The sequence below is a fragment of the Syngnathoides biaculeatus genome, chromosome 1 (genome assembly GCF_019802595.1).
Source record: "Syngnathoides biaculeatus isolate LvHL_M chromosome 1, ASM1980259v1, whole genome shotgun sequence".
NCBI classification, from domain to species: Eukaryota; Metazoa; Chordata; class Actinopteri; order Syngnathiformes; family Syngnathidae; genus Syngnathoides; species Syngnathoides biaculeatus.
In genome coordinates this window covers 2,758,164-2,783,478 of record NC_084640.1, presented here as the reverse complement: position 1 = coordinate 2,783,478, position 25,315 = coordinate 2,758,164, and the positions used below count along the sequence as shown (strand labels likewise).

Sequence of the window (25,315 nt, the reverse complement as noted above, 5' to 3'; positions counted from 1 at the left end):
CCGAGGGAAATCTGCTCTCAAGGCTAACATTCAACAGGCAAATCTGTCCCCTTTCCCGCCTGCAGTTTTTTTCTTCCTCACCATCCTTTTCTACATGTATCTAATCCTTCCATCTCCCGACTGCCGACCCATAAACACGCTTTGTCCTCTTTCATTTGTTTGTCTCTCATCTCTGCGTGCTGTTTACCTGATTTGCTGGTGGTCCCCGTTGCAGGTGTTGTCATGGCAATGGCCAATGCGAGCGAGGTAGTCATCCGAGCCCGGAGGCCGGTTGCCGTGCCGATCTGGAGTGGCTCAGCCTTGATGGCCTCCACTTCTCACTGTTGTCCCTCTTGTATATTTGGATTTGTATCTACCAGGGCCATCTGCTAGCCTGCCCTTATCTCTGCCATCGTGGCCCTCACTGTTTGCCTTTGTTGGCCACCACCACCGTTCAAACATCAAAGTGGAGATGATAATGATGTTCTACTCATCTGATTCCATTTCTTCATACTTTTGTTTATTTTTTCTTTTGTGTATATTATTCATATTAACTATGATGGTCGTAAAAATAACAAGATCCAATTCCCATTAATTTCTTCACTATATATAGATTTTGTGTTTCTGATTATTGGGTCTTTTTTTTTTTTTTTTTTTTTTTGTTTAAGAAAGTTTCTTGAAAAAATAAAAAAATATATATTGAGGAAATGTACCTGTCCAATGATTTGGAATTTCTATTTAAAGTACCAAACATGCGTCTTTCTCTTAAAAGCTGTGTAAAAGAGAATAAATCCACTGCTGTTTAAACAAAAAACAAAAGAAAAAACATTAGAATTAATCATTATTGAAAGCAGCATATTTTTTTAGAAAGAGCGATAAAAGATAAATACATTAGCACAGCAAACCTAGAAACAAAAGTATTGCCTAGTGCAGTGATAGTAAAAATACACAAGTGGGCTTCAGGTTTACGTTGAATGTTCGCATATGCCTGGTATGCTACTGTATCTTAATGTTAGTCTTGATGGTAGTACTTGGAGAGCTAAGTACTTTTTTGGGGATTGTGCTTGGTTTGAAATATTTGAAAATGACTACCCTAATGTAACATCAGAGGCCTGCTCTGAGCATAATACCATGCATAAAGGCAGTGTAATCTATGGTATTATAAGTATACAGGTACAGTCGGTATAAAAATGATAAGAACGATATAATAAAGCATCTTGTAGTTGGCGATTTTTCAGTGTAATCACATGGACATCCAAAGTACATAATATATAGCTTCATATATGTTTTGATTTTAATATCATACGATACATAATATATACAGTATATACTATTTCACATCCAGTACACACAGTTTAGGAAATATTTGTTTTGTCATCACTGAAAGTCTCCTGTTGGCAACAGAACTATACCAATAGACTGGCAAGTCTATTTATGCAAAGCAAACATCAGCTAATTAAATCTCCCCAGCAAAAAAATCCATTAGCTATATATTGCTCGAGTGATATTTAACTATAAATTCTCGTGCAATATGCTTCATAGAGCTTTCCATCTTCCAGTTAGTTATTTGTATGTCCGTCATACGCCAAATATAGTGAATGAATATAAAAGAATGTAATTTTAGTAAGAAATCAGGTCAGATGTTCAAAGATTGTATTTACAGTGCGAGTTTTGCCTCTTTAAAAGATCATCAAACAAATGTAAGTACCAGTCAAAGGTACAAAGAGAAAATTTAGTATTTAAAGTTTGATCTTATTCATAAACGAAATACAATTTTTAAAACTACCTAGCTCTATGTGGATAAAGTAATTGCCACATTTATTAAATCATGAATTAGCTTTGCCTAATCAATTATTTTCACTGACCACAGCCAAGTCCGAGTACCTCCAAACCCGTTCAGTCAAGAAATCACTTAAATTGAACGTGTCTGACAAAATTAAGTTGGCAAAAAAGATCTCAAAGATCTGATGCCACAATCCCAAGAAATTCAATTAACATGAGAAATAAAGGAATTGACATCTATCAGTCTGGAAAGAGTAAGAAAGCCATTTCTAAAGTTTTGGGCTCCAGCGAACCATGATGAGAGCCATTGTCTTCAAATGGAGAAGACATGAAACAGTGCAGGAGGTGTAGGGGGTGCAAAAATTAGTCCACAGTGCACAGGATAGACTCACCAGGAGGTCACTACAATACCCAAGACAACATCAAAAGAACTGTAGGCCTCCATTAAGAGGGAAAAGAACCTAAATGCAAAAATGCATTTGGGTTCTGCAGCAGGACAATGATCCAAATCCACCTGCAAGTGAACTTCTGAATGGCTTCAAAATCACCAAATGAAGGTTTTTCAAAGTATGGACTTGAATCAGACTGAAACACTGTGGCATGACCTTAAAAGGGCTCTTCATGCAAGAAAACCCTCCTATGTTGCTTAATTAAAACAGTTCTGATCGGAAGATAAATTTCTTTGATCTTAAACATTAAACTGAGGAAACTATTCCCCCCCCAAAAAAAAGAATATGACAAGGAGGTCAAATCTTTTATCATGGCACTGTAATTTATCTACCACTATCAACACGGTATGTAGCTTAATTCTAATTTACTATGTCCATATATGATTTTTTTTTCTTTTTTAGAAAGATATCAAATAAAATACCACTTACAATTACTTCTAAATATGATGCAGTGCTGTTACACTACAAATAATTCAGGTTGTTAATTGTCAAACAAAACACAATATCAGTCATCACCTACAGTATTTACCTAAATAAGGTAGCCAAAATACAGTAAAGGCAAATTATGTCTTTCATGAGATAGCCGAATAACGAAAAAGACTTTAGCAAATGTTTTGAGACTTCGGATCAACATAGTACATGTCAAAATGATTATTCCCACAAACTGGGATTTTTTTTGCATGTGTCTTTACAACCAGACATGAAAGTTATTGTATTGTATAGGAAACCGCTACACAAATCTATATCCTGGCTACAAAACTTGGTGAAATTCAATATTAGTAAAATGAGGGATTGTTTACTATCAGTACCTTCCTCAAGAGCGCCTACATTGTACTCACAATAGCTCATTGTGGACTGAGGTCCGATAAAGTGCCCACGTTGTGATAGCAAGGATGAACAATGATCACCAACATGAAATTCTGGTCATCAGTGTTTGCTTAACTGATTGCTGTATTATTTTGAGACTTTATCCCTACAGCAACTTTCCCCTTTCCCACTAATTGGTGCAATCAATGGGACCCCCCTCAGTGAGAGCCTCTTACAGCAGGTGTTGGTGTTATTTCAGATCTGAGTCAAGAGCAGTTGTGCATGCAGGTCCTGGAGGCCTAGAGCGATCAATAGTGTCTCCTAGTGACTGATCACGATGGATTAATCAGTGACACGAGATCACTGAGTATCTGAAATGTCACCAGCTCCATAATTAAGACCCTCATTAAGACACAGTTAACAGAGTGGCACTCTCCTCCTTGCGTGCCCCCACCCCTCAACACACACATTTCACACATCCATACATACACACCCCCATCCTCCATCCTTGTCTCCATATGTTCCATTATGTCTCTCAATCTGCACTTCTCCCTCTAAACCCCCCTCCTGTTTTTTTTTTTCTTTTCATTTTTCTCACTGCCCCCTTTCCTTTTTTTGGGCCTCTCCAAATGTGAAAATCACTTGTGTGTAACTTCATATATGGCTTGCTTAAATAAAAGAGCTGGCAATTTTCGAGAGAAAAAGTCATTTCAGAATCTTGTCACTTGCTGAAAAGGAAGTTTAATCCTGCTGTTGTGCTTAGCCACCTTTTCACTCAATCTTTCATTTCAATTTACTCCCCCCCCACCCCCCACCTTTTAACCCTCTACACCTCATCTCTGTCGGTCTTAGATTATCTTGGCTATAGTCTGATGCTGTATGCTCCTGTAATCCAGATTAGCTGGTGAGTGTTTTTAATCTCATCACTCGCCCAATCCCGTGTGGGTGGGTGTGCTTTTCCTGGTTTTGGAGCGATAAAGGCAGAAGGAACGAGTTGGGATTAGGGTGGATTCTGAGAGAGAGTCATGGAGAGAAGGTAAGGCGTAAGAGCCTTCAATTGTGGTAATGCACTCATGGGAACACTTCATTAAGTATAACTAATAACATCTAAAACCTGAGCTGTAGTACTCCATTTTGATTGAAACCATTTGAGTAGTAGTCATCAATCGATATGTTTATTGTGTCATTGTGCTAACGCTTTCTATTTACCTTTTTCATGTATGGATAAATAAGGTAATAATAAACCAGCTTCATCAATGCACACTATTGGATGGAACAAATGGATAAACTGAGAGACGAGGTTAGACAGGGATCCCCTTGGATTGATGTTCGCAGATGATAATGTGATCTGCAGTGAAAGCAGGGAGCAGGCGGAGGAACAATTTGAAAGATGGAGGGATGCACTGGAAAGGAGAGGAATGAAGATTAGCCGAAGTAAAATGGAATATATGTGCGTGAATGAGAGGGGCGGAGGAGGAAGAGTGAACCTCCAGGGGAGAAGAGATCGCGAGGCTGAATGACTTCATATACTTGGGGTCAACAATACAGAGCACTGGTGAGTGTGGTAAGGAAGTGAAGAAACTGGTACAAGCGGGATGGAACAGTGGGCAGAGGCGTCTGGTGTTCTATGTGACGGAAGAGTCTCCGCTAGGATGAAGGGCAAAGTTTATAAAACAGTGGTGAGGCCGGCCATGATGTACGGATTAGAGACGGTGCCACTGAAGAAACAACAGGAAGCAGAACTAGAGGTAGCAGAAATGAAGATGTTGAGGTTCTCCCTCAGAGTGAGCAGGTTGGATAGGATTAGAAATGAGCTAATCGGGACAAGTCGAATGGAAAAGAAGAAGAAGAAGAGGGACAGCCATAGTTGGATGTTTTGGAGACAAGGTTAGAGAGAGCAGACTTAGATGGTTTGGACATGTCCAGAGGCGAGAGAGTGAGTATATTGATAGAAGTGTGCTGAGGATGGAGCTGCCAGGCAAAAGAGCGAGAGGAAGACCAAAGAGATGGTTGATGGATGTTGTGAGGGAGGACATGAGGACAGTGGGTGTTAGAGAAGAGGATGCATGAGATAGGCTTAGATGGAAAAAGATGACACGCTGTAGCGACCCCTAATGGGACAAGCTGAAAGAAAAAGAAGAAAAGAAGATCAATGCAAACTATTGACACAATAACAAATACATGAAATATATCAAATAAATACATTTCTGAGTGTGGTAACTGCCTGATATGCTTTATTTGTAGTTACAAAATTGTTGACACAATCTATAGATGCGTTAATATTGGATTGGATGCAGGTGTACCTAATGTTGTGGCCAGAGTGACCCCTTGCCCATTCGTAGTTCACCGTTCACCAAATAGACAAGGCCCCACATTAGACATATGGCGCCTTACAATGTAGTGGACGTTATGTGCTCACTGAGTTCCAACATTTGCTAATCGTGTTCTGCAACTTGTCGAACAAAGTACACTTAAACACACTGGTTACACTATTAGCATACATGCTAGGAAGTGTTTTAGCGTGTATGTAAACTACCATGTGATGGCGCTCAGGAGGCAGTGAGGGACAATTGCATTTTATATCTGTAAAGAGAAGCTTCCATTGGCCCACACACTGCCTGTGTAGGTAGGTTGTTACTGACGATGATGTACACACTCATGGCGTCACATAGAAAACCAAAATATGGGAGACTGATGACAAAGATAACCGTTCACATTATAACCATTCACATGATCTAAAACTGGTTTTGGGGAAATAACAGCTTTCACAAGAAGACAGAAACATTTGCAGCATTTTTTTTTTTTTTTACCATTTTATGTCTGAACCTGTCTTATTTTTCTTGGACTCTCATAATGTTTGAGCATTGAAACTGACTGAGTTGCATGTTTATTTGTTTCTAGATGAACCGTCCTATCCAGGTGAAGCCAGCAGACAGTGAAAGCAGAGGGGGTAAGAGACACCTGTGCCCACCTCCAACACACACGCATACACATTGTAGACTCCATCTCCCTGTGACCCTGATCAGCGGTGAAGAAAAATGACAGATGGATAAAATGGGACTTTGTCTTCTTCTTTTCCTTTCGGCTTGTCCCGTTAGGGCTCGCCATAGCATGTCATCTTTTTCCATCGAACCTGCATCTTCCTCTCTAACACCCACTGCTCTGATGTCTTCCCTCACAACATCCATAAATGTTCTTTGGTCTCCCTTTCACTCTTACACCTGGCAGCTCCATCCTCCGCACAATTCTACCAATATACTCACTCACTCGCCTCTGGACATGTCCAAACCATCGAAGTCTGCTCTCTTGAACCTTGTCTCCAAAACATCCAACTTTGGCTGTCCCACTAATGAGCTCATTTCTAATCCTATCCAACCTGTTCACCCCGAGAGAGAACCTCGTCATTATCATTTCTGCCACCTCCAGCTCTGCTTCCTGTTGTCTTTTCAGCGCGACCGTCTCTAATCCGTACATCATTGCTGGCCTCACCACTGTTTTGTAAACTTTCCCCTTTATCCTAGGAGAGATTCTTATGTCATGTAACACACCAGACACGTTCCGCCAGCTGTTCCGACCTGCTTGGAGCCGGTTCTTCTCTTCCTTACCACATTCAACATTGCTCTGGATTGTTTACCCTAAGTATTTGAAGTGCTCCACCCTCTCTATCTGTTCTCTCAGGAACCTCACTCTTCCCCCTCCACCTCTCTCATTCACACACACATATATTCTGCTTTACTTTGGCTAATCTTCATTCCTCTCCTTTCCGGTGCATGCTTTCATCTTTCTCATTGTTCCTCCATCTACTCCCTACTTTCACTGCAGATCACAGTCATCTGCAAACATGGTCCAAGGGAAATTCTGTCTAAACTATCTGTCAGCCAAGCCATTACCACTGCAAAGAGGAAGGGGCTCAGAGCTGATCCCTGTCCCACCTACACCTTAAATTCTTCTATAACACCTACAGCACACCTCACCACAGTTCTGATGCCCTCATATATGTCGCATTTTATTGTGACATATTTCTTTGCCACACTATCTGTACCACAGTTCCTCTCTTGGTACTTTGTCGTAGGCTTTCTCTAGTCTCTCTCTACTTTTCCACTTGCATCCACAAGCCAAATAATGCATCTGTGGTACTCTTTCTAGGCCTGAACCCATACTCTTGCTCACAGATACTTACTTCTGTCCTGAGACTTGGCTCCACTACTCTTTCCCATAACTTCATTGTGTGGCTCTTCAAATTCGCTCTGCAAATCGCCTTTGTTCTAAAAAATGGGAACTAGCACACTTTTCCTCCATTCTTCAGGCATCTTCTCACCCGATAATATTTTGTTGAACTAGTTGATCAAAAAGTCCACAGCCACCTCTCCAAATTGGTTCCATACCTCCACAGGTTTGTCATCAAGACCAACTGCCTTTCCATTTTGCATCCTCTTTAGTGCCTTTCTCACTTCCCCCATACTCATCATTGCCACTTCCTGGTCCTTCACACTTGCCTCTTCTACTCTTCCTTATCTCTCCTTTTCTTCATTCATCAACTTCTCAAAGTATTCTTTCCACCTATTTAGCACACTACCAGCACCAGTCAACACATTTCCATCTCTATCCTTAATCACCCTTACCTGCTGCACATCCTTCCCATCTCTATCCCTCTGTCTGGCCAACTTGTAGAGATCCTTTTCTCCTTCTTTCTGTCCAACCTGGTGTACATGTCGTCATATGCCTCTTGTTTAGCCTTCGCTACCTCTACCTTTGCCTTTGCCTTACGTTCTCATCTCGTGTCTCCTCAGTCCTCTCAGTGTCGCACTTCTTCTTCGCTAACCTCTTTGCTTGTATGACTTCCTGTAATTTGGGGTTGCACCATGTCTCCTTCTCCCGTTTCCTACCAGCGGACACACCAAGTACTCTCCTGCGTGTCTCTCTAATCACCTTGGCTGTAGTAGTCCAGTCTTCTGGGAGCTCCTCCTGTCCATCAAGAGCCTGTCGCACCTCTTTCCAAAAGGCCGCACAAGATTTTTTCCTTTCAAAGCTTCCACCACAATGTTCTCTGCTCTGCCTTTGTCTTCTTCATCTTCCTCCCCACCACCAAAATCATCCTACACACCACTATCATATGCGGTCTAGATACAATTTCCCCTACAGTCAGTAGCCTACTTCTGATTACATCACCTGCACAAAATATAATCCACCTGCGTGCTTCTACCTCCATTCTTGTAGGTCACCCAGTGTTCCTGCCTCTTCTGGAAATAAGTGTTCACTACAGCCATCTCCATCCTTTTTGCAAAGTCCACCACCATCTGTCCCTCAAAGTTCCTTTCCTGGATGCCGTATTTACCCATCACTTCTTCATCGCCCCTGTTTCCTTTACCAACATGTCCATTACAATCTGCACCAATCACAACTCTCGCTGTGTCTGGGATGCTCAGAACTACTTTATGTAGTTCCTTCCAGAATTTCTCTTTCAACTCTAGCTAGGTCACATCCTACCGTCACATCCTACCTGTGGAGCATAGCCGCTGATAACATTATACATAACAACCTCAATTTCAAATTTCAGCCTCATCCCTCTATCTGATACTCATTTCACCTCCAACACATTCTTAGCCAGCTCTTCTTTTAAAATGATCCCTACTCCATTTTTCCTCGCATCTACTCCATAGTACAATAATTTAAACCCTGCTCCTAAACCTCTTGCCTTACTACCTATCCACCTGCTCTCATGGATGCACAATATATCAGCCTTTCTCCTAATCATCATGTCAACCAACTCCTGAGGTTTTCTTGTCATAGTCATAACATTCAAAGTCCCTACACTCAGTTCTAGTCGCTGTGCTATCTTCTCATTCTGCTGAAAAATCCGCTTTCCTCCTCTTCTTTGTCTTCGACCCACAGTAGCTGAATTTCCACCAACGCCCTGCAGGTTAATGTTGCCGGGGGCAGGCGTTGTTAACCTCGGCCACGACCAATCTGCTATAGGTATCTTTAAATGAATACTCATATTTGTTTAGCAAAGTTTTAAGCCAGATACCCTTCTTGACGCAACCCTCTGCATCCCTTCGGGCTTGAGACCGTCCTACAGATTGCACCGGCTTCTGACCCCATAGGGCTGCATTGATGGATAAAATAGCGACTGAATTTCTATTTTAGAGATTAATGCCACCAAACTGTTTGCACCGTCAAGAAATGTACAGATTACATAGCTGTGCCTAAAAGTGTGGCTTGTGCATGTAGTCTGCCATTTTAGGTGGCTTTTGGTTTCTTTTTTTTTTTCCCACAGAACTCATGTTATCGATTGGTGAGCAACTGCTGAATTCAATTTCTGCTTCAGTCCCTGCGTCCGTAATGCTGACTCACTGTCACATTACTGAGATGCAAACACTGTGCCACCTTTAAAATATTCGCAACGAATAAAAGATTAGTCCCTTTGACAACAACATACCTTAGCTCAATATATTTTCCTGGATTTTGTCAGCTCTCTGTTAACAGTTTTCAATGTTATATGCAATCTCATTTGCTGCACATTAACAATGGCAACTGAGGTGTACATGCCTTGTAGGAAATAAGGCAAAACATGCAGACACATGACATCAGAGATTGAGCCCTTGCTGCAAGATTTATTTATTTTATTTTTATATTTTTGTGTCAAATCTTGAGAGTCACTGCGAGATTCTGTTATGTTTTAATGTGCATTTGCATTACTGCACTCTGGTGGTACTTCTAAGAATAGCACATAGTGCAACATTGGAAAGACCATCTCCATCCATCCGCTCTCTACACCGCTTGTCCTATTCAGGGTCACGGGGCGCTGGAGCCTATCCAAGTTTATTTTGGGCAAAAGACAGACTAGATCCTGAACTGGTCACTAGGGCACATACAGAGACAGACAACCATTCAGACTCACATTCACACTCAATGAGTGGGAACTGAAACCAATGCCTGGATCAAATTCAGGCGAATTAATGTACCATTACACCATCAGTGACGGTTAGATGCACTTTCAAAACAAATTTGTGCCTTTATCATCACTGTCAATTTGACTCAGTGCTTGAGCAGTCAAGAGTTCAACATCATAATGTAATGACTATGTTATAAGATGCTATTATACCTAATAGATTAAGTATACCTGCACCATCCATCCATCCATCCACCCATCCATCCAATTTCCGTACCACTTGTCCTCACTAGTGTCGTGGGTGTGCTGGAGCCTATCCCAACTATTTTTAGCCGATAGGCAGGGTACACCCTGAACTGGTCGCCAGCCAATCGCAGGGCACATATAAACAACCATTCGCACTCAAATTCACACCTATATGTGTCAAACAACAAGGAAAGAGCTTGTTTTATTTGAAGCCACCCACTTTTCAAGTAAGCAAAACTATTGGAACATGTGACTGATGGGTGTTTCTAGTTATTCATCACCAATCTGTAACAAACATCTTCAGTATACAACAAAAACAAAGGAATTGACCTTGCCGTTCTAATACTTTTGGAGGGAACTACTGTATATGTCTACTGAAGTGTCCCTTGAGTATAGATGACCACATAAGATGCATAGTGTATCTCCCCATCCTATCTATGTCCAGTTCACGCTAACATTTTCTAATTATATCGCTCTGTTTTGTCTCCATCCTTTTGATACCCTCCTTCTTCCTTAGAAGACAGGAAGCTGTTTGTGGGCATGCTGGGAAAGCAGCAGACTGACCCTGACGTGAGAAAGATGTTTGAACCCTTTGGCAGCATCGAAGAGTGCACAGTGCTCCGTGGGCCCGACGGTACCAGCAAAGGTAATAACTCCCAAATCTCTGAAGCGCACATGCCGAGCAAAGGGAACTGTAATAATGAAATTAAACATAACTATTTGCTATTTCTAAAACACATAAATGTTTGATCAAATGATGGCAGTTTTGGAGTGACTTCTGGGGCATGAATGTTAAGACTCCAATACTTTGCCCTCACATGAATGGGACTGATTATTGTGTGTAACAATACTAATGATATTTGCCATGTAAATCAAAGAGTGATGACTGTTCAAACATAGAAACAAGGTATTCTTGTCTGTTACCTCAGGCATGACTAATTGTGCAAAAGGTTTTGTGGGTCATTGCTAATGACAGGAGTGGAGTTTTACAGGATGTGATTGATGAAGCAATGAATGTTTCCTGAACCATGTTTAATGATAGCAAATTTACTGATGAAGTGCTCGAATTAAAGGCGGCCCCAAATGTTTTTTTAAATCTACTACCTATCCACTACGTGTAAGGCCATGCTTTTATGCTGTCATCGTCTCTCCTAGGGTGTGCATTTGTAAAGTTCCAGAACAATGTCGAGGCCCAGGCTGCTATCAATGCTCTGCATGGGAGTCGTACTCTACCAGTGAGTCCAGTACCCACACGTGCACATTTGAATCATTTTCATATAGTTTGATCAATAATGCAAAATAAATGGCCTATGCAACTTCCTTTTTAAAATTAAATATTACTCATCGGAGCATTTGAATTAGACAGTTGTTATTCATCAAATGGCCATAATTTTTAGTAAGGGAGAAAACTTTTAACTTTTAATTCCAAAATGTCCTCTCTGTTTGGTGTCTGAAATGAAGTTTTATGATTTGTAACATGTCTTCTGAAAATGCTAGTTACTATTTTGAATATATAGGATTCTTTTCCCCCTCCTGTTGCTTAATATAGAACACAAATACATCGTAGTGTCTTCAGAGTTCCTTTTTTTCCTTCTCTTATAAACAGACCTTGTTTGTCACTCAAGCTGTCTACACCATTAATCCTACTGGAAAATATGATTATTATGTTGCCGTAATACACCAGAGGGATCTCTGAGGTGAAGTGCCAGGATGAGACAGCCATTTTACATCCACACCTGTCTCCATGTGCCCTATCTTGAAATAATGCCAATATCGGCCCAATACTGCTTCTTGGTATTGGTACATGCCCAACCCTATTCCTAAATACTCAACTTTGTCTTTAAAGGGGAGATTGTTTCCCAAACCAACTTTTTCTAGTATTTGGGATGAAGTGATGTCACTATAGTATCTCAATAAATGTGAAATGTGAATTAAAATCGCCTATGCCTTCCTGAGTTCCAGACGATTTTCCACCGTGAGGCCTGGAATCAGGTCATATGAATGTCTCGAGCTTATCTACATCACGAGCAAAGATCTCTGCCGAACCTTTCCACTCCCACACTATAGCTGTCAACATAACAAAGTGGGTCTTCTACACACAAGCAACCAATCAAAGGAAGGGAAAGGGTTACTGAATAGTCTCTTTATTTAGCCTTTGTCACGTTAATACAGTATGTTAATAGTATTATGTTTACTGTATACAGTGCCAGTTTCCAGCTAAAATTCAACTGACAGCTGTTAAAATGATACTTTTTTTTGTGCCATACAGTCGTTTTTCAGCCAATTTAGATTTTTTTTCCCTTCTTCTCCTCTTAGGGAGCGTCATCCAGTCTGGTCGTTAAGTTTGCCGATTCGGAGAAGGAGCGGGGGCTTCGACGAATGCAGCAGGTGGCATCTCAGCTGGGAGTCATCAGTCCCATGACCCTGCACCTCGGAGCCTATAACGCCTACACGCAAGCTGTGAGAAACACGCGCTTATAAATGCAAATACAAGACTTTTTTTCACACTTTAGAAAGAATTAAAGTTTTCAAGTGAGAGCTAATATGAAGAGCAGTAAACAAGTAATTCTCCCATTATTACATGTAACCACATCTCTATTTGGCCATTTACACAATGTAAAAATACAAGTTATGTCTGCCTTATCGAAGACAATAATGCTCAGTTTGACAATGAATAAGTTTTATTAATGGAGCAATATGTGCAATAATAGGGATGAGGCTTTTTGTGGTGTACTGGTGCATCTCATTCCATTATGTAAGGGATTATTGATTTTTAACCCCACTATTTTTTCCCCAACATTTTTGAGCCAGGGTACATACTGTATTGAACATAGGAAAAAAATTCCAACAAGCTAAAACATCACAAAATTTATGTGGTGTTCATGTTTCAGTGTGAAAATCTGGAGATGTTAGTTGAGCACAAAGCTATTTTTCTTTGGAATGAATGGAAACACGTCAAACACACGTTAATTGTAAATTCTGCCATTTAAGTGGAAAAGCATGTAACTGTTGTGCTCGTTACTATACGTAGACTGACGAAACATTGTGTAAAATAAATGAATAATTTTCTGACAAATTGGAACATTTCTCATGATAGACATGATAATCTCTCACGACGCACTGATGTGCAATGGATTGCACACTGGTTGGGAATCAGTGAACTAGATATTATCTTAAGTAAAGCTAAATTTCAAACTTAGTTTAAGATGATAATATTATTACACAATCTAAATTAAATACTACACCAAAATATCCCATGTCAGTTGATGCTCATGCCCTCTGACTAAACATAGAAATTGCCTTAATTTTGGCCTCCTGTCAATGGCAAGCTCTTCCAACCCCCAGTTAATGCAGCAGCAGGCCCTGGTAGCCCAGTCAGCCTACCTCTCTCCTGTTGCCACGGTGGCGGCCGTTCAGATGCAACAGCTGGCTGCCCTCAACCCCAGCAGCATCATCGCCACGCCAATCGCGTCCATCACCCCCTCCTCAGGTAACCAGAAACACCTGGCGCAGCCATTCATCCGTGATTAGATTTCTGCTTGAAATACGAACCTATGGTGAGAAAAGAAACATTGGTCTCATCACATTTACCATGGAAATAAACGTTACGGTAATTTTCTTACTTATTTAACTGTGTGCATGCGTGCATATGTGTGTGTGTTTGTATGTATCTGTGTGCGTGAGTGGTAGGATGGAATTGATTTTAAACACTTTGAGGTGCAGATCATTGTGTAAAAAGAGCTTTATATATAAATATAGTTTGAGTTGATCAATGATCAATGCTTAACAGATTTATTAGTCTTACTCTCAATGTAAGGCTACCGACCGCACTGGCAATCGACCATTTTCAGTATTTATGTTTCTCTCCTGGTCTCCTCATTTCATATTCTTTCCTTTCTCAAAATTCAATACTGATTGCATTTGACAGCATTTTCCCTCTGCACATGTAATATTTAGATAACTTAAATATTGTCGACAGGTACCAGCACTCCACCCTCCATCACTGCCACACCTGTTCCTCCTCTGCCTCCACCAATTGCAGTGAGCACCTACCCCTCTGTGGCAGCACCACCCAACGGCCAATCAGCAACTGAGACCCTGTACACCAACGGGGTCCATGCCTATCAAGGTACTGTACGACCACGGGATTCTAGTCACCGTTTTTTGAAAGAAATGCCTCTCCCCAAACTCACAGGCTCCTGCACTTATACGCCACAACAAGAGTGTAATTACAAGCAAAGAAAATGAAGTGAAAGCGCTGCATGTTATTTGGAGCGTGCTGATGTGCATAAACCAATTGATGGTGATGTTTTTGTGTCACAGCTCAGAGTCCTGTGCTGGACCCCCTGCAGCAAGCTTACACAGGCATGCAGCACTACACAGGTGAGGCTCAGTTGGCATTTGCTCAACAGGTGCACAATGTAGAACTCAAAATGTTCTCATATCGTGCGCCTAATGTGATGTTCAGTCATGTGAATGTACTTCCTGTTCTATAGCATTTATAATGCAGCATATAATATAGTACTTGGTAATAGTGCAAACCCAATGGTTTAGTATTTACTGAATTATTAAAGGAAGGCAAAATATTATTTCTATATTTCAGCTGTACAGAAACTTTGTCTCACACCCAAAAATGAAATGTTTAAATCTTTCTGGCTCTCCCTTTCCATTTTACACAGGATGTGTGACCTGAATACAAAAACCTCTTATGTAACATAAAACGCTGCCAAACAACCTGTGCATTGCCCCATTTCTGGAAAAAGCCATCTTTTTTAAGTAAACACCCAAATTCCCGTTTTCTTACAATTGTTTTAGTGCAATCAATCTTATTTAAATGTGATTTTGAAATGGTGTGAACAGGAAAGTTTGCACGAGTCCACAAAAAGATAGCAAAAACAGCACAGTTTCGCTCACAGAGGCAGCCTTTCATCACCAAGCTGCCCAATTACACTTGTCATTTAGTGTGCAAATTTGTGTGTGGGATATGTTGTGGATGTTATACACTGTACCACCTATCAGAAGCTAACTGGTAAGGCTAATCTTTATGTCCAACACTGCAGCATTATGCTCATTTTCCAGCTTACTTACTTTCATGGTTTTGCAAATGGGCCCACCAAAATATTTACCTTGTACAGTAAGCGGCTGTAATTACAGGGAGCTTTTCATTGTCATACTGTATGATACCGGTATGTGTGGCGTTAGATATCAATCATAACACACATCATATATATATATATATATATATATATATATATATATATATATATATATATATATTTTTTTTTTAGGTAGCAGTCATAATTGCTAGTATCCTGATGTAATTTTCATATCTTTTCTGATCTTTCTCCTATATCGCAGCCACCTATCCTGCTGCCTACAGCCTGGTGGGGCAGCCGTTCACCCACCAGCCTACTTTGGTAGCTCAGCAACCACAGCAGCTACAACAACGCGAAGGTAGATTCTAAAAAAATGTGTGTGAATATGGAACAATCTCAGACGTGTTTTACAATATCATTTGGCACATTTCAGATTCCAGATTATCATTGTGCAAACAGTGATGCAGTTCTGCTGCTTTATCGGGACTTTACTTTATCAGTTTCTTATTTGCCTGGGTTTACATAATGATTACTTACCGGTATTCTCATGGACCAGTAGTGCAGTTTAGTGAGGTACAATACCATTGTAGCACATCGTAATACTATTTCAGCATACAGTACACTGTATGGAGTAGGGTATTGCCGTAGAAAATCTAAAATATTGCCACAGCACCCAGCCCATTTTTTACCTTTTTATTCTTTGTTGTAAAGGTCCTGAGGGTTGCAATATCTTCATCTACCACCTGCCACAAGAGTTCACGGACTCGGAGATCCTGCAGATGTTTTTGCCCTTTGGAAATGTCATCTCAGCCAAGGTCTTTGTTGACCGCGCCACGAACCAAAGCAAATGCTTCGGTGAGTCACAGAGACGCTGATAACGATTATTATGATAATTGTTCTCAACTGTGTGGTATTTGGAAACTAAAAAGAAAAGACAACAGATACTATACAAACATTATATAGGTTGGTGTTTTTATATATACACACACACACACACACACACCACACACACACACACACACACACACACACACATTGGTTCTGAACATTCATTTTACGAACAGTGAAGTGAAATAGAATCATTTCCTGCAGCACACCTGATAATCTCTCATGGCACAGTAAATGTATTTTTCAGTACTTTATGAATGAGCTGTGGCCAACCAAATAGTGAACCCAGTATGGCAGCTCACCACAAACTTACTAAGTGTCCAGTCACTGAGAATTTCATGACTCTTGGACTGTTTTACGTAATTGCCATACTTTCAAGCACACGCAAAGTTATGATAGCACTGACTGAACAAGAAATAACTGGCATGGACATGTTTGAGGATGTACATGACGAGTGATGAGTCATACAGGAACTTATTTTTCTTGAATGGAGATGATGATAGCTGCAGCAAAATGCTTACGGCGCTTGTCGGTTTCTGCTAAGAAACCTTAATTTTCAATGTGTTTTACATGGTAGGTGTTTTGCGGGGTTAGTTAATGCACCATCGAACGTTGCCGTGACAGGCACTATGAAATGATTCTTTTTTTCCCCCTCAGGTTTTGTGAGTTTTGACAACCCATCCAGTGCTCAGACTGCCATCCAGGCTATGAATGGGTTCCAAATAGGCATGAAGAGACTGAAAGTGCAGCTGAAGAGGCCCAAGGATGCCAACAGACCTTACTGAAGGAGGTGAGCTCCACTTCAGGATAAGAGATAGACAGCAGCTAATGCGTGTGAAGATTAAAGATTCAGTGAATGTAAATGAAAGCTCAGGTCGTCTCAAGTGCCCGATTTTCATGTGGGACATGTCAATAAGCTACAGTAGATTAACTTTAATTAGGTGAAGCGCTTACTGTCTTTTATGGATGCATTATAGGCATCAGTTTTAATGTGTTAGTCTTCTTTTTTTTCAATAGGTATCTTGAGAAGTAGAATACGGTACATTTAGATTAAATATCCTGTGTTCTGTCACACCTTTGAATGCAACTGCTGTCCATCATTAATTTTTCTTTTACTTTTCATTTATTGTTTTTGTGCTGTGCCATATGCCATTTTTCCTGAAACAAAATCATCCCACCACTCTCAAGACTGTCCCGTCAACATACATAAATCGTGGAGACGTGCGTCGCTATGGCTACGGTTTCTTAGCAACCGCTAAAACCTCCCCCCTTCCTTCTCACTGCGTTGTAAGTTAATTGGCCTGTGTTGGTTGCTGTGGCGATATTGCCTGTGATGGTTGCCATTAGCAATTTTTCTTTTGGGGCCGTTGCCTTGATTCACCATGCTCACCTGCATGGGGGGTTACTGTGGCGACCGTGAACTGTGTTTGGTCCATTGTGAGTTTCCTCTTATTATTTTGTCCTGGTTTCACTCCTTGCAAACACTGATCGATAACTCACTTTTACCTCCGCATCTGTAAGTAACTGATTATCATGACATACTTTTTTTGGTGATCTATTCCTCCAAATTTTAAATCACAACCAAATTTTACATTCAATATGGATGTTTTCTTTTGTTGTTGTTGTTTTTTTTGATAAGTTACCTTTTGTAATCTGTCATGATTATCATTCTTACACTTTCCCTTTGTTTAGCTGGATGGTGTGGTAGTTTTCCGTGAAGTCTTGAGGGGGTTTTTGTTTGGTTGTAACCGCAATTCAATGTAACTTTTGTGCCTGAACTTTGGTTGTTGTTTGTGATACTGGAGATGTCATGAACATGTTTAAATACATAAATAGCAGGCAGGATAATATTTGTGTATGTCGGTAGGCGTGTGTTTGTGTAGGTGAAGTGAAATCTTGAGTATAAATGTCTGTGTGAAAGATAATATTAGTAATTGTTAACTTTACTATAGAAAGTTTTGGGTCAATCTGTTTTGTTCCTGTGACATGTGCTGCTGGTAGAGGAAAAGCATTCCTCTTCAGGAATTCTGGGGACCAAAAAAACAAACACTTTTCAATGAATATGTTGATCTGAAATTAATTCTCTGTCATGCTCATGGAAACAGTGTATCTGCAAATCACTAGCAAGACAAAAGGAGACATAAAAGTTAGAGATTAAATGTTTTACTCATTTGTTTGTTTTTGTCCAAATGTCCAAATACATCCAAATCTAAAAAAAAAAAAGAAATTAAATTAATTAAAATTTAAATGACCCTATCAAATTTAAAAGCTAATACGAGGGCTTGGGCTGATTTGTTATACATGTTGACAGTAACAAATGACTTCCAAATCAGACTCGAATAAATACTCCTTGTACTATTCCGAAATAAAGATATCATGTCATAGTCCAACAAACAAAAAAAATCCTATTTGATTATTTGGAAAATATCTATTGAGCCGGAAAGAAAGAGAGTACCCTATTGCATTTTGGGTGCCACTTCTCCTTCTGGAAAAGTTTTTCTTTTTAGCTTTAAATGGTTTACTTTAAGCAGGATCCCTTGCGCGCAGTGTCGTAAGTTAGAACTTGGGTTGGTTTTGTACCTATTGGTGCAGTAAATGCTCAGTGCATGGGACCAGATGCTTCCTTTGTTTATTAGCTGACTGGCTAGCTGGCTAGCTGGCTGGCTCTCGTCATCTGCCACGTTGTACTGGATCCTGCCCAACTTTCTCCCATTCATTCTGCCGTGATCGGCACCTTTACGACTTCGTTTTAGGCGCTTTCAAAAATATCCAATGCAGCTCCTCGGGTGGAGTGCTACGGCTATTTGGGGCTTACCGACTGTAAGAATGAACTACAATCGAGCACGTGTAGAAACTGCAGTAACTCAAAGTTACGTTGACTATAAACACAGGCTAAAAATCTGTAACTATTTTGTATTTTTCAAGTACTGTGTATACAGTGTTGCAGCTCTTGTTATAATACAGTAAGTTGTATATTGTAAAATTCATTTGGAATTGAGTCCAAAAATTGGGATTTGATGATACAGTGAACAAAATAAGTATTTAAACACCCTCAATTTTGTCCTATTTTGAAATCAAGGAGGGGTCTGAAATTTTCATCTTAGGTGCATGTCCGTGAATCCGGAAATCCACAATGTATGATTAAAAATATATATATACTTTTTTTTTATATTACTGCTTCAGTAGCCTTTTGTTTTCAATTACTGAGGTCAAATGTTACCTGTAGTTTTTCAGCAGATTTGCACACACTGCAGAAGGGATTTTGTCCCATTCCTCCACACAGATCTTCTCTAGATCAGACAGGTTTCTGGGCTGTCGCAGAGAAACAGAGAGTTGGAGCTCCCTCCAAAGAGTTTCTATTAAGTTTAGGTCTGCAGACTGGCAAGGCCACGTCAGAACCTCGATATGCTTGTTATGGAGCCATTCCTTTCTTATCCTGACTGTGTGGTTGGGGTCATGGTCATATTGGAAGATCCAGCCACAACCAATCTTCAGTCCTCTAACAGAGTGAAGGAGGTTGTTCCCCAAAATCTCACAGTAAATGGCTCTGCTCGCCCTCTCCGTAATACAGTGCCATTGTCCTGTCCTATGTGCAAAAAAAAAAAAAAAAAAAACAGCCCCAAAATGCTTCCACCCCTGTGCTTCACAGTAGGGATTGTGTTTTTGGGATGGTGTTCCTTGCCATACATGATTTTAAACCATGACTTCTTAGTGTTTTACCCACAATAACCTTGTACAGTGGTGCCAGCTCTCTTCACATTACTGTCCAGCTCCTCCCATGTAGTTCTGGGGTGATTCTTCACCTTTTTTAGGATTATTGATATGCCACATGGTGAGATCTTGCTTGGAGCCCCAGTCTGACTCTCATGTTTAGTTTCTTCCATTTTCTAATAATTGCTCCAACAATTGATCTTTTTTAACCAATCAAGCATCAATTTTCCTGAAGCCCTTCGTAGTCTTGTGGAGGTCTGCAATTTTGTCTCTGGTGGCTTTGGACAGCTCTTTGGTCTTGGGAATTGGAATCTTACTGATTGTGTGGGGTGGACAGCTGTCTTTATGTAGCTAACGATGTCCAAAAGGCATTTCTAACTTAAAATAAAAAGTGGAGTCTATGTTGACTTTTTAGAGCCACACTAGCAGGTCTTTGGGGGCCAGAATTTTTGCTGATTGGCAAATGTTCAAATACTTATTTGCATCCGTAACGTACAAATAAAGTATTTTATTAAATATGTAAAATGTGATTTCCAGATTATTTTTTTAGATTGTCTCTCACAGTAGACATGCAGCTAAGATAAAAATTTCAGACACATTCAAGATTTCGGATGGGAGAAGTTGGCAATACTATATAGTACACTAAAATACATCTTCCCTATATTGTGTCAAGTAAAAAAATATGTATGTCAACAAAAAAACATATATAAGATCTATATCACAACGCAGTATATTAAAGCAGATAGTCCTCCTCAAAATTGTGGTTGTGTGTGTGGGGGGGGGGGGGGAGTGGCAATATTCATTGGCTGTCATTCAGCTGTCAGCATGTATTGCAAAAGAAATTGTGCAAGCAAAAATTCAGTTTTACACCAAGAAAAACAGACGGGGATATCATTGTAAATTGAAAAAGAAAAAAGAAAAGAAATGAAATAAAGTTGGAAGTGGCCTTTCACAGTTCTGTCTTATGCAAATCATCATTTTGTGACTCTTAATGTGAATCGCTTTTGCAAGCATATTTGGAGAAATAAGCAAATAACAAAAGATTTGCTTTTTATTTAATATCACATGGGTGGCAGCCACTCCAAAGACCCAACTATTTCTTGTATAAAAAGCAAATTTGTTCATATGTCCTCTTTAAGAATGTCATAAATGATTCAGTAACCTGAATACATTGACAGTAAAACAAACCAATTGTAGAACATGTAAATGTCATTTTAAAAAATAATCCACATCATCATATTGGAGAGGAATAGCATCTGTATGATATGTATTTTTTTAAATCATACATTGTGATGTAGTATACTTTGTAGACATTATTACATTTGTTCAACATTTGTTCTTCAAATTATTCATAGAAACTTAAAGTGATGAGGTCAGAACAGCTGGCAACAAATAACAAGAGGTTCATAGGAATATTTACTCACGATTTAAAAAGGATATAATATATGTGTACTTGAATCTGCAGATGCTCTGTTTTGGGCAAGTCCAAATGAAAATGAATCTGGTGGACGATTTGGCTTTTAAATATCTCCATAGCCAACACTTACAAAAAGACATTGGAGTCACTGCTCGCCAGAATTCCTCCCGTGCATGTTATGAATTCATTTGCCTGCCAAAAGAGATGAAAAGCTACTTTTGTTTAAACGTGGATATACGTGCAGCATCGACTGCCGTTTCAGTTGCATGAGCAGTATAATTGAATACTGCGACTCTCCTGCAGCATCAATGCAAGCAATGACTATTGACTGTTGACTTGTATTGAGTATTGACTTGATTGTTTTTTTTAAGAGAATACATATATAAATATGTACTTACTCCATTTGCTTTAAATGTTTTGTCTTTTCTTTCTCTCTCTCCCTCCCTCCCTCTTTGCTTTTTTACCTCCAGGACAATTTAGGAGTTCAATCAAGAAAACCACCTCGGGATGTCCCAGCCTTGTTTGGTTGTTTTACCAGCCATAATAGCACATAGGAGCAACACAACACACACACACACACACACACACACACACACACACACACACACAAACAAACAGTATCATGTTTGAAATACATTTAAAAAAAAAAAAAACAGCAACTGCAGTAATATCAACAAAAACATCAACAGAATTTATGGCAACAATATCAGAAGTGCTCCAAGAGTTCCTATCATTCCATAGTTGGATTCATTTATATGATCTAGTGTAAATACTCTGTTGGCAACAAGTTCTTATCTACATGTTTAAAAAAACAAAAGCATATCACTGATGTGATACTATTAAACAGGGTCCCGCTGTATAGTGTGATTTGTGATCTAGAAGGTCGGACAGTCAGCTCGGAGGGAAAAGAATATATTCTGTATGATTACCATTGGTAATTTTGTTATGTAGAAGTAGTTTGATTATTTATACTTAAATTAAGATCATGTTCTTAACCGGGGAAGAGAATTGAATGGATTTCCTCACGCTGTACATATCTTAGTTGGGGGGGGGGACGACAAGCAAAAACATCTTCAAAATATCTGCTGCCACTACTGTTCAACTTTACCAAGTGGGAGAACAGGATTGGAAATTTTTTTCTATATTTTTTTTTTAAATCTTTAATTTATTTGGTAATGAATTCGATGGCAGGGATGTAATTTTTGATTTAATTTAATGAGAATAAAGAGGATTCATTATTCCTTCAAGACAATGAATACCCGTATTATAGTTTTTAATTACATGTAAGGAAGTAAACAAAAAAAGCATTGGTTCTTTATTTATTCTCTGCAATCTGTTTTAAAACATCTTTAAAAGAAAATAAAGTACAATTTAGAAAAAAAAAACTCATTGTCATGTTCTTTTTTTTACAAAAATGGTATTATTCCTTTCTAAATATAAATTAACGTTGTGCTTTAGAAGTGTAGAGAGAACAGCAAGACAGCTGTAAAGCAAATAAAACTGTTGTGTATCACAATCTTTAAGAAAACTATTGAATCGACAACTCAAGTCTTACTGTGAATTAATGTCCACGCTGTATGAATATGGAGTAGTAGTAGGGAACGCTGGAGAGACAGCTGGTGTTTGCAGATATAGTCTGCCAAAGCATTCTGGGTTTGGCCTGATGTGTCTAAACACGCTCGCTTCTATGGCATTTCAGAAATATGAGCGGGGGTTCATTTTTAAGAACTCACTGCTGTGGAGAAAATTAAAAGTTGTATACTATTTGTTACTGGTGTTGAGGGAGAAGTATACTGGTGTACAACTATATAAACACATTTGATGGGTGACCTAAAATTGACCCTTGGGGAACACCGCACTCTATTTCATGTACCTATCATGTGAACGTGTATCCATTCTGGGAATCTGCATTATACCTGATGCCATTTAAACTCTTTAAATGGACTGTCTCCGTGCTGTGGTTCATCTTAAAACCAGATTGATATTCATATAAAATATGAGATCAATTTAAGAAACAATTGGTGGAAACAAACGTTTTTCTACTATTTTATTGACAAGTGACAGTGAAGGATTCCACAGTCCCATTGTAACAATGATTGGAAATTGAGTGGTATAATACAATATAGATAACTAATAAAACTGTATAGTACACAAGTTACTGGTAATTTGAATGTTGATTGCATATGCATATTATTGTGCAGTATCCAGGAACTATTTGTCTCAAACATAGCAGAATTTTCTTATATACATTTAGTTGGATTAATAGTGTTACTGTCACGACCCATCGGAACGGAGGTAGGACCCAAATGCAGGACTCGGGAGATACAAGGTAGTTCGTGGAAAAACGTTTATTATTCAATGGTCGGGGATTGGGCAGGCAGTCAGGTGCAGGTGTGGTAGTTGGGATGTCGGGCGTCGAGAGCAGTTCAGTGGGCAGGCAGGAGTCGGTACACGGGAGATTGATTAAAGCAGGCAAGAGCATCAAAGGAGTCAGGCTTACGGGGTTGGTCGGAGAACAGGCGAAGTCGGTACAAACGGGTTGTCGATCAGGGATACGAGAGTGCTAGAACGGGACATGAACCTCAACGATCTGGCGGAGAACCAGTCGTCACCGGGTCCTATATATACAGGGGATAATAAGCCCGCATGAGGCGCAGGTGTGTCCCTGGGCTGAAGTGGCAGGATCATGACAGTTACTATTATTTATTTTATTGCATTATTTCTTTAATATAAATATAAGGTTTTCTGAATTTAAATATCCATATACGAGTAGACACTTTGTTCTCACTCATTACAGTATTTCAGTGTACCAGTAGAACAATTACATCTTACTTGTAAAGATTTTTCCACTGCTCATGTCCTAGTTTGCCAAATTGTCTTACTAGTAGTTTTGTTTTTTCACTACTAGTGTCCTGGGCATTCTGCTGCCGTACTACTACATGGATCTTAATTTGAATATCAAGTATATTAAGTAGTTTTTCATAGATGGCACAGTGATGCATCTGGTTAGAGCATCTGCCTCACAGTTCTGAGGTCCGGGGTTCAAATCCTGGACCGAACCTGTGTGGAGTTTCCATGTTCTTCCTGTGCCTGGGTGGGTTTTCTCCCAGATCACAAAAACATGCAACATTAATTGGACACTCTAATATTGCCCTTAGGTGTGATTTTGAGTGTGACTGTTGTCTGTCTCCGTGTGCTCATCGATTGGCTGGCGACCAGTTCAAGGTGAACCCACCTCCGGCCTTAAGATAGCTGGGAAATGCTCCAGCGGCCCTTGTGAACATTGTGAGGATAAGCAGCTCAGAAAATGGATGGAGGGATGGATAGTTTTTCATATTAGTAGCATGCTGATGTCACAAGTGCAGTATTGCCTCACAAGTAAAGGCTCCGTCACACCATGACGTTCTGGTCAACGTTCTCTGAACATTTCAATCGTTCTATTTTTCAGCGTTCTCAAACGCGGATGACACATCTGGCGTGTGATTAACGTGTCTAACGCATGACTTAATGTGTGTCTAACGCACGAGAAGCGTGTAACAGTGACCAAATAAGATACCCCTAAACACCATTAGCGTGTGTTAACGTGTCACTGGCACGCGACGAGCGATTTGTCAATGTTAGACGAGTGTGTTGAGCGTGTGACTAAACGTGTGAATAACGACAGAATAGCATTTTGCTGGCGTGTAATTTTTACAGTGAAACGGGAACGAAAACGTTTTTAAATTTCATACTCACTTCAGTTGTACTCGTGAGTTTGAACAGTCAGCATCATGCCGCCTAGACGAAAAAAAGGTGGGGTGCGGACTTCAGCAACTACCGCTGCAAGTAAGAATACAAAGCATCGGTTTATATACCCATATGCATGGACGTTCGGGAAATGCTCGAATGACGCTCAATGGACGCCAAAGGATGTTCGTTTGACTTTAGTTACACGCTGTTGTGCGCTAGGGAATTGTTTAGTGGTCGTTGACAGGTCGCCAGTGAGTCGTTCACTGCAAACCAAACGATTAAATAACAATCAAGTAACGACTGACTAACGATAGCCAAA

At 39.9% G+C, this 25,315-nt stretch overlaps 1 protein-coding gene across 2 annotated transcripts in view; it reads left to right on the top strand.

The window, feature by feature from the left end:
• celf3a (cugbp, Elav-like family member 3a) overlaps positions 1 to 21,884 on the top strand; it is a 32,856-nt gene extending 10,972 nt beyond the window's left edge. Inside the window, exons 4-14 of one of the 2 annotated variants that reach the window (XM_061825641.1) lie at positions 5,919 to 5,967; positions 10,676 to 10,801; positions 11,311 to 11,390; positions 12,472 to 12,615; positions 13,501 to 13,645; positions 14,135 to 14,284; positions 14,479 to 14,538; positions 15,514 to 15,609; positions 15,963 to 16,106; positions 16,797 to 16,929; positions 21,738 to 21,884. In XM_061825641.1, coding sequence (XP_061681625.1) covers positions 5,919 to 5,967; positions 10,676 to 10,801; positions 11,311 to 11,390; positions 12,472 to 12,615; positions 13,501 to 13,645; positions 14,135 to 14,284; positions 14,479 to 14,538; positions 15,514 to 15,609; positions 15,963 to 16,106; positions 16,797 to 16,924 — 1,122 coding nt within the window. In that variant the 3' untranslated portion in view covers positions 16,925 to 16,929; positions 21,738 to 21,884. Of the gene's footprint in view, positions 1 to 5,918; positions 5,968 to 10,672; positions 10,802 to 11,310; positions 11,391 to 12,471; positions 12,616 to 13,500; positions 13,646 to 14,134; positions 14,285 to 14,478; positions 14,539 to 15,513; positions 15,610 to 15,962; positions 16,107 to 16,796; positions 16,930 to 21,737 lie in introns of both variants that reach the window. The other variant, XM_061825560.1, reaches the window with a different exon arrangement.
• Positions 21,885 to 25,315: the final 3,431 nt, after the last annotated feature.